The following is a 10,990-nucleotide window of genomic DNA, read 5'->3' on the forward strand; positions in this document are numbered from 1 at the left end:
CCAAATCGGTAAAAATACGGAGGTATTTGTATTATAAGTCGGATTGCATTTTGTCCCCTCTACTCATAAAATAGGCAAACCGGTCCATTTGTTAAAAATTCTATCTATTTCTATTATTAAGAACTAGCCTTTGTACGTTGGCACGAGGTAAACGTGGCGTACACCACGTGTAACTGTTTGGTTATGTCGTTAGTCATATCAATTTTTAATAGTAGAAATGGATGAAATTTTTAATAGAAAGGACTAGTTTGCTCTTTAATCTAACGTACAATGACTAGTTTGTTATTTTTTAAGTAAAGGGTGTTGGTGTGTGAGGATAAAATAAACTTATGAGAAATTAATGAAGGCTTCAAAGTGTGTATCAATCCCATTTTCTTTAAGGTTCTATTCGCCTCAACCTATATTATAGTGTGCAAAAGAGTTACTGACAAATGACCGATGGCTGTCTACATATTGTATTGATGGAAATAGTCTATTGAGCACTGAGCGGAGTATAGCAAGGATATTACTTTTTATAAAGAATTTTTGCATTAATTTTTTATAGAACGATTTAGGAATATAAAAGATAGCAAGAGAATACAAAGAAACTTTTGATGTATTTTTCTAGCGTGTCAAGCAAATGAAATTTGACTCCTATTTATAGGAGTTTTCATATCTCTTCATAGGTACAGAACTATTTAAATGAATAATTACATCTTTTAACAATAAATATGATTATTCAATAGATGTATATTTGAATAATCATGATTCGTTGTTAATAACCAAGTGATATAACTTTTGATTATTTATAACTTTTCATTTGGAATTATCAGGGCACAGTATGTATTGAAAATCTTCCAACAAAAAGAACAAAACCAATCCAAATCCCACCCTGTAAAGGCTAGTATATTCTATTTCAACAAAGAAAAAAGTACGGATATCACCCTTTTTTTAAGCTCACTCCTCAGTTTATCACACTTACATTTTACTACCCATTCCATTAACAATACTATATAGCAGACAGAACTATAAAAGCAAGTCATTCCACTAAATAGCAAATGTAGATTTCACGATTAATACTCAACATATAATGCAATGCCTGGTAATTATTTATAAACATGTGAATACACATTAAACTTGTTCTCTTCAAAACAACATGAAGCTCCCATATCCATAAACTAACAACTGTAAGTACAAATGGTGGTAAGAATAAGAACCCACCAAGCGAAATTCTAGATTAACAAGGAAATTGATCTTAATATAGGAATTCTCTAGGATAAGTCACCAAGGTCATAATCACATGCACACAAAAAAGTTTCTAGAAAAAATATTAAAAGCTTCAAAATCACTTGCGATAATTGACCAATTATTCCAGATAACCAGTTTTCAGCGTTTCCTCTTTGAATGAGCGGCGATGAAGTTGGCGTGTGAAACTAGTTGTTGTGTCCAAGAAATAAAGAACACATGACATGATGCAGCAGCACAAAAAGAAGGGTATGGGACCAAAGATCCAAAGCAATAGGGGGAAGGATAAGTAAAAGGCTCGTAGCCCGAGCGACCAGGAATAACTTCCTCTGTTTAAGTTTCTTGCAGCATATTCAACAGATTCCACATTGTCTACTGATGAAGGGAGAGTGATCAAGAAGCTCACATGGGCATAATATCTAATAGACTGCACATTGCAAATAAAGGCAACAAGGAAACACAGCAAGATGGAAAAATACTTGATTGAAGAGAGTATACGACTCTTATTGCCATAAAATATTTCTGAAGTTGTGTTGCTAGAGTCCAAGCTGCTGGTTACGAAAACACTAATCAACGAACTAAGAGTGATTGCCACGGTTGCCAAAAGTGTAGATGCCATTATGTTGTTGCGTATTGTTTGTACTGCTAAAACACCATTTTTCAAGGGATCCTGATACATCAAGATCTGATGCTTAGTACGTGGACCATTCTAGACACAAACATTGAAGTTGATATCTCTTTACTAGGTTGGGAAGCAAGAAATATTTAAAGAAAAATAAATAATGCAGCCCATATGTTGCAAACAGCAAATTCCCCTGTTATAGCACACTGGTTTGCGGACATTGAATCTTCAAAATATATCTCTACATGGTGGATGCGACAAAGAAAACATATAATCAACTGAATTTTCAAAGGGCATTGGTAATGCTCCAAAACAACATGCAAATGCTTACAAAAAATTCTCCTTATGTTACATCTGATTATTGCAAAATTTCAGACCAGACAAGGAAGTTGCATTCTTTCATAAAGATCTACATGCCATAATCTTAAAGCTCATTAATTAGAGAAAATAAAAGGCATATCTTGGTTAGAAGCTGTCTTTTTCTGTAATCTCCCAAGAACCTAGACTTTCTTATAGCAGCTCAGAGTGAATTGGTATGTTAACAAACATATCCAAATAACAATCTCATTCCCTTCAATATTCAGATGTGGTGTGTAGCATGTATATGCTACATAATGATTAATCAATAAGTTACAACAGCAAAAAGATGAAGCAAAGAACAAAAGTGTCCTTACAATTTCTTATGTAGCATAACAAACCTCATACTCAAGCCAAGTATAAAAGCATATCAACTATCTAAATTGAGCCAAAGGAAGGAATTTTAGAAACAGAACAAGAGCTACACCTTTTTCATTATGAAGATTTGTATTTATATGCAATAGATATAGATCCATCGGTAAAATTACCATGGAGACCCTTATACTAAGAGTCCGATTGCGTTTTGCTCTCTTTACTAAAAAAATGAGCAAATGAGTCACTGTACGTTAAATCAAAATCAAAGAGCACACTGATCCTCTCTATTAAAATTTCGTTCATTTCTAATGTTAAAAACTGGTGATTAATAACCAATCAGTTGCAAGTGACCCGCTACAGAGACCTCATGCTGACTTGTATGGAACAAATTTTAACAGTAGAAATTGAAGGGCTTGTTTGCTCTTTGATCTTACCTACAGGGATTAATTTGCCCATTTCTTGGGTAGAGGCAAAATGCACTCTGATTCATAATACAAGAACTCCGTTGTAGCTAGATCTATCCACCTTCAAAATTTAAAGTCAAATATCTTCAATTCCTCAAGTATTGCAACTCCTAAGAGCTCAATCACAGCCAGATATTCACTATATCCTACAATATTAATATAATTCCCAAGTTCTAACATGTTTTCATTCATAGCTAGAGAAATTAAAATAATAATAATAGCAGAGAGAGAGGACTTACAGACATCATGGAGAGAACCCATTGGTGACGAGATTCAGCATTTAAGCCGATCACGGTTCTAGTGGGATGCTTGAGAATGGTAAAAAGAAGCCAAACATGATAGAGAGCAAGCTGGAGTAGACCCGCCGGAACCAGTATGAAGTCCAGCTTCTCTTTTTCCATGGCTTTTGGGAGTTTTTTTTTTTTGTCTCTGTTGATCTTTCGTTCAAATTCAATCAGAGAGTTCAACAGTTACAGCTTTACCCGAACAGTCCAAATTAACCCCCCAACAACAACAGAACAACTGTATCCGACTGAAAACAACTAAACACAAAGATGCTTCCACCAATGGCTGATAACAGCAATAAAATAAAAGGTAAACTACACCAAGGTCACTACATTATTAGTAAATTTATGTTTTGGCTACTCAATTTCAAAAAGTTACAAAATAGGTATAGAACTATTCGAAAGTTTTCATTTAAGTTAGTGTATTATTCAAAAGTTTTCAAATCACGGGGTTGTTAAGTTTTTATTTTATTTTATCAAAAGTCCAGTTAGTGAGTTCCAAATGACCATTCGATAATTGATACAGTATATCAGGACCCATTAGTGAGTAGAAGAACATACATTGGATCCAAGTTGATTTAACTACCAATGTCAAAAATCGGAGAAGAAAGCTATTTGGATTTTGGTTTGTAAATTCGTGACATTCAAAGTTGTTTTACAAAATAAAATAAAATTGAATCGTAGAAAAGAAAGGTAAAGAGAGCTTTCAATTGGCACATGCAGTGCAAATAGAGAATGTCATACAACAATGATTTAACAATCTAACGACTTAAATCAAAACTTTCGATTAGTTTATTAATTATTTTGTAACTTTTTAAAATTGAATGACTAAAATATAAACTTACTAATAATTTAGTGACTTGGGTGTAATTTACCCTAAAATGAATTATGAATTAAGTATAAAATTATTCTTTTTTATCAAGTAAGAAAACATGGATGATTTTTAAAATATATATTTTTTCTTGAAAAATGTATAATTATAATCTTTCATTTTACTAAGTTATTAAATTAACAATTTAAATTGATAAAATTTTTAGATTCTTTCTATTCTTAGGTCAAAGCATCATTAACTAAAATTACTTAAATTGCAGAAAAATATAATTATTCTTAAATTTCTGTTTTTATATATGATTGTTTTTTATATAATTTTTCATCTCTTTTTTAAGCTTTACACTACTTTGTGTCATGAGTTACGTGGTTTATAAAAAAAATTATATTAATGAATCAACTATTAGTAAGTAATACTTTGGTAACTTAATTATAATATGTTTAATTCACGATTTAACTCTTAAAGTATACTTATTTTTTATTTTGGTATCTAAAATTTTTTTGTCTCAATTTGATACCTAAAATATTAATTTCCCTTATTTTTAGTCTATTTTGTAATGAATGTTAAAAAAATACGCTAAGCAATTTGACTAATGGAAAAGCGTCATGTGACATGTTTTGAACAATGAAAAAATGTCAAGTGACAATTAAGTTTATTAAAAATAAAAACTTTAAATTTAAATTAAAAATTATATTATTAAATATTAAAATATTAAAAAACAATTTAAACTTTTACCAATTATTGATCGATGTTGAACGAGCATTGATTAATTGTTGACTAGCATTGAACATCCATTGATTGGTCAGTGACAACACACCACATGTCCTTTTTTACTTTTTAATATTATATATATCATATTGATTAAAAATGTAAAAATATATAATATATATAAAAAGTAAAAATAGTATATAAAAATTGAAAAATATTATAAAAATTAATATATATTTAAATTTCAATTTTTGTATATTTTTTAATATTTATATATTATTTTGATTTTTTAAAATTTATAATTATATGTTTTAGAAAATTATAAAAATTTATTTTTTTAACTTTTTTAAAAATATTTATTATATACATTATTTTACATTTTTAATTAATATAATATGTATAGTATTAAAAAATAAAAAAGGACACATGACGTGTTCTAATAGCGCCACGTGGTCGGTTAAAGCTTGGTCAATGTTGATCAACTATCATTTAAAGTCAAATGTGTTTTTTGATATTTAAATATTTAATATTATATTTTTTATTTTTAATTTAAATTTAACGTTTTTATTGTAAATAAACTTAATTGTCACGGGACATTTTTTCATTGGCCAAAACATATCACATGGCACTTTTCTATTAGCCAAAGTTGCTTAACAGATTTTTTTAACAACCATTACAAAATGGACCAAAAATAGTGGAAATTGGTACTTTAGGTACCAAATTGGGACAAAAATAGTTTAGGTACCAAAGTGGGAAAATTGGTATACTTTAAAGGCTAAATCGTGAATTAAGTTGTTATGAAAAGTTACAAAATGATCATCCAACAATTCAATTTTTCTTTATGATGTGATAGCTTTTAAAATTGGCTTAATAGTAATTTCAATCCTCAATATTCATACATTGTGTCATTTAGTCTTGATTTTTAAAAAATTAACTCGTAACATTTTACACATTTTGTAATTTGATTCTTTTTGTAATTTTATTTTTCTTTGTGTCCCTTTAATCTAAAAAGCTAAAAAAATAAATTTATTAGCTAAATTTAATCGAAAATATATTTAAAATGGAAATACAAACAAATTCAATATCATAATTTTCACCCTTTTTCTTTCTTTTCTCTTGATACTCTAATTCTCCACCATTAGATTGAACACTAACGACTGAGATGACTCGATCTTCATCGATTCATTCTTTAACAATTTCATAAGGTTCACGCTTAGTAAAATTGCTAATATTTGTGAGAAGTTAAAATGAACTTGTGAAGATTAGATTGACCTTTAGTAAAATTTTTAAGCTTGAAAAGTGTCCAAGAATGTATGAAAATGAAATACATTGTTTCTGAAATGTTTACAACTTGATTTGTGGATCCCTTATTACAGGTCTCGAGACAAAAGAGCCAAAGTGTAGAATGCTAGGAAATTCAGTCAAGACTCATAATGGGCTCCTTGGGCCAAATTTTTACACATGAACACTTATTGAATTCAAATTTGGGCTAAAATTTTAAAAGAATTACAAAACAAGCCACTTTTAAAATTTGACCAAGAATTCAACTAAGTCCTTTAATAAACTTCATATTGGGCTTATTAACATCTCAATGGGCCAAATTTCAAGAACTCGAAAGTGTGATCCATTTGCCTTTAAAATTGGCTCATTCAAGCTCGAAAGTGTGATCCATTGCGTACTAGCTTCAAGAATTGGTTTACTAGACCAAGAATTCCAAGATTTGAAGTACTTATTTTCTTGATTTTTGAAATCATCCAAAATAAGAAAATTGGACCAAAATTTAGTTTCTTGATTTTCTTGAAAATAAGAAAGTGAATCTTGATTTTCCTTTTTCCTTATATGCACTTCTAGGGCCTTTGTAACGAAGTCTTGGATAGTCTTATTCAATCTTGCCTTGATTTGCTTCGTCTTTGACTTCATTATTGGGCCTTGAGGTAAAAAAAGTCCATAACGTCCATGATCTTCTTGTTGGGCCTTGATGCATGAACCAGTCAGTGCTGGAGATCAGAGATGAAAGTTGTTTGGATTTTGATTCATAGATTTGTGGCGTTCAAAGTTATTTCATAGAAAATTGAATTGCAGCGTGAAGGAGAAAAAGAGCTTTCAATTGGTGTTGGTGGTGCGAACAAAGAAGGCTATACAATAACAATTTTAACAGCCTAGTAACTTAAATGAAAACTTTTCAATAATTCAATGACCATTTTGTAACTTTTTAAAGTTGAGTGACCAAAACATAAACTTATTTATGGTTTAGAGACTTAGGGTGCAATTTACCCTTAAAATTTTGTATTTGGTTGTGTAACTGTTTTTCCTGAGTATTAAATATATATGGGATTAGATTAAATAAACATCAAATCTATTTAATTCTATCATTCATTTATACAACATCTATATGAATTGCAAAAATTGACAACATATATTATACATTAACTAATGTAATTATGTGCATTAAATATAACTATAGATTTAGAGGATGAAACGTCATAAACCGGATCCTCGATTCCACCGTAAAGTTCCACTTGATGAATATTGGGAATAACAATTAAAACAATTTTTGTATGGTCCTTGCCTCCTCTATGCATGAATACTAAGTGATTTGTCATAATTTGATATGACAGGCTTTTTCGATATACTTAAGGAGCTTATTCTCGAGTAAAGTAGCGTCTTTTGTATAGTTTTTCGTAATTTTTAGATTTTAAGTTAATAAATGAAAATGGCTCATTTTTGCTCATTTTGTGACCCAATTTAGTTATTAGTGTCATTGAGAGGCCTAACATGTGGTTGAGTGGTGTAGGGACGTGTTGGAGGTTAAAAACAAGCGAAAATGACACCAAAGGAAAGGGTATCGCGATATCCACACCTTGGAATCGCGATACCTCCAATAGTATGAAAGATTGGAGACCACCTTCTAGTAGTATCGTGATATCCACTTTAGGTATCATGATATCCACCCTTCAAAAAAAACCTTAAGGCTCAAAATTGCCCAAGGTGTCACGATATTCCCTTCTGGGTATCGTGACATTGACATCGTGAGGGGGACAAAATTGGACAAAAAGGGTAGTCTTTGTCCACCCGATCCACCAATCACCTAAGGCCCGTGTAGTGAAAATTTTGGCAACGAAATTCATCAGAATTCAGCCTAAAACAACCAAATTTGGTTGAGGAGGAGAGACACACATATTAGCTTAGTTTTAGCCTTTGTTTTCTCTAGGTTTTCTCTGCCTTAGTTTTCTCTAGGTTTTCTCTTAGTCTTTCTGCAATTTTTCTAGCGTTTATATTTTCTCTTCTTCTTTCTTAGTTTTAGAGTTTATTTTTTGCATTTACTTCTTATTCTTGATGTTCTTAGTGTTAGTTATGTTAGTTATGTCAGTTATCATTGTAGCTTAAGTTTATTTACACTTTCAGTCCATGTACCATGGTTGTAAGACATTTCTAACTTTAGGTTAATGTATTTTAGTTTTTTATTTTATTTCCAATCAGCTAAAGTTTATTCCTTTTATATTTATTGCTTTAGATTTTCTTGTTGAATGCATTTAGTTTCATGTTCTTTAAGTTTTCTTGCATAAAATCTAAACTTTTATATTTTTCTTAAGCTTTACTTTAATGGCTTCTTTGCTTTTCATTTCCATGTTCATTCTCTTTGTTTTCAACATGAGTAGCTAAACCTAAAAGGGGGTTGGTTGATATGGATAAGTTGCTTTTTGGACAAAGGACTAAATCATAAAAAATTAGACTAAATCGAATAAACCTAAAAACTTAGAAAGTGACGCCCCTAAGGGAATATCTAGGCAAGTGAGGCCGAAAGGTAATATTGTTTCGCACTCGTTCATTAGTCCCGAATTAATCGGTGAGATCGAGAGATAAATCGAATTAATTTGTCTAAGTCGGTAAACTTGAGATTGAAAGATAAAATGGAGTCAATTAGTAATTTAAGCGATTTAAGTCACTTGTTTGAGGATCAACAAACCACATCGAAATCAACCAACCACCGTTAGTCATTAATTTGGTTAATTTCTTAGTTTTGTACTCATTACAATTTAGTCCCAATATTAGCATATTTAATTTTCTTGCAAAATTTCATGTTATGATTTGTCCTACTATAAAATTGTATCAGTAGCCGCTTAGACTCCATAGTATATGCTATCTATCACTCAATCGTTTTTTCCTTTGGGTTCGATCCTTGGAATACTCCGGTGTTCCATTGTAACACTATAAATATTACAACTGACCTGTATGCTTACAGTAAAGTCGCGCTTTAAAATTGTTTTATAAATTATTTGTTTTATGCGCACGTGTGAACGCGGTCACTAAGCCATAATATTTTCATGTTCGATGATTGTTAGTCCCAAGCAAATAACTATCCCACTGAGTGTGGTTAACCTTGTGACTACTCGATGCCATATGGTTATGGCAATATCCATATAGAACCACTAATACCAATGACAAGTGACCCATTTGGCTAAGCCACTAGGAACCATATTTCACAAGAGCGAGGACCTTTTGTAAAAATGCTCCCACATTGGATTAAACCCAACGAAATGGCTTTGCCTGGTAGAAAGTGCTTTCCCTTTTTCCTAACCCTTAATGAGAAATATTAAAAAAGAAAAAGTAAATTCCCTCCCATGTGTCATTTCAAATTAGTGAAAATATTGAACCCTTATGGTAGTAATAGTATATATTAACTTCTTACATTATTTCTCCATGGTTAACCTATGACATTTATTTTTAGTCATGAAATTGCATAAGTAAACAACCATAGGCCGCGGCAACGTAACATTAAACTCGACAACTATAATTGTTGAGTTCAGATAGTAGGGATAGGATCAGGGTTACCAAGAATATTCGGGAGAGGTCAAGTTACCAAGATTCACTAAAAAAAAGTTCTAAACTCGACACATGTTGCCGAGGTCAGTGTTAGGGCGAGGTTTTAAGAGTCTCTAAAAAAAAGTTCTAAACACGACATTTTTGGTTATCGAGTTCATTAGGTTTAGCAATGCTGAAATGACTAGTTAATAAATTTTTACATGAATGATATCCATGGTTGTCAACTTTCAGCAACCTTAAACCCTCTCTCGTCCTATAAATTTTGTGGTTTTTAGTTTGAAGGTATACTTAGGAAAACCTAAAAATGTGAGGTGTCTTTGAAAATATTCACATCCGTAAACTTGTTGCAAAAACCCAAAATTCAACGTTAAGGTGCATCAATTCAGTTAATCAGTTAAATGTTCTTTTCCCATACTAAATAAATTACTGCTATTATCGTGTTAATGAAATGTTGAAAGTGAAATTCTAAGGGTGCGTTTGGTTCGCTGTATTGGATTAGAGGTGTATTGGATTAAAGGTGTATTGGGATTAGAGGTGTATTGGATTAGAGGTGTAATAGCTAATCCACTGTTTGGTTGAATGTAATGGAATAGAGGCGTAATAGTAATCTTGTGTTTGGTTGAATGGAATAGAGGTGTAATAGCATAATGGAAAAAGCTAAAATGACTAGAATACCCTTAGCATAAAATTGTTTTGGTAAATGATTATTGTTATTGTTATTTAAATTTTAATAAGATTATTATTATCAGTAATAAATAATTTAATCATATTTTAACATAATTATTATTAAATATATTTTAATTAAAATATATAATTTATAATAAAATTCTTAATAATCAATATTCTTATATGAATTTACTCAAATCATAATATATGATACTATAAAATATAATTTGAAATAATTAATATTAAATATATTTTAATTAAAATATATGATTTAATAAAATTCTTAATATTAAATATTCTTATATGAATTTTCTAAAATCATAATATATAATACTATAAAATATAATTTAACATAATTATTATTAAATATAAGTTAATAAAAATATATAATTTATCATCATACTATAGATAAATATTGAAATTTGCCACTGTACTTTATTTTTATTTATATTTGCCGTTATTTTTTTAAAAAATGAGTAAATTTGTAACTTAATTTTTATGTTATTGAATTTTACCACTAAAATTTAAATTTTATTAATTTTTGCCACTAACTCTTATTTTTTAGTTAAACTCTTATTTTAAATTTATATTGAATTTTTATTTTTTTTAAATTACAAATATCTTCATTTAACTTAACGAGTAAATATAATTCTTGACTTTCCTTTCTCATCATCTAAACAAAAGCACAATAAACAAA

The 10,990-nt window shown here is 30.0% G+C and overlaps 1 protein-coding gene across 1 annotated transcript; it reads right to left on the bottom strand.

Moving 5' to 3' along the window:
- Positions 1–1,067: 1,067 nt before the first annotated feature.
- On the bottom strand, positions 1,068–3,544 carry LOC107953332 (uncharacterized). Its single transcript, XM_016888615.2, has 2 exons — positions 3,222–3,544; positions 1,068–1,894 (listed from the first exon to the last, which is right to left on the bottom strand). Exons 1-2 carry the CDS (start codon positions 3,381–3,383, stop codon positions 1,346–1,348), a joined length of 711 nt encoding a protein of 236 aa, XP_016744104.1. The 5' UTR covers positions 3,384–3,544; the 3' UTR covers positions 1,068–1,345.
- Between the last annotated feature and the right edge of the window lie 7,446 nt (positions 3,545–10,990).

The sequence above is a fragment of the Gossypium hirsutum genome, chromosome D07, assembly GCF_007990345.1.
Source record: "Gossypium hirsutum isolate 1008001.06 chromosome D07, Gossypium_hirsutum_v2.1, whole genome shotgun sequence".
NCBI lineage: Eukaryota > Viridiplantae > Streptophyta > Magnoliopsida > Malvales > Malvaceae > Gossypium > Gossypium hirsutum.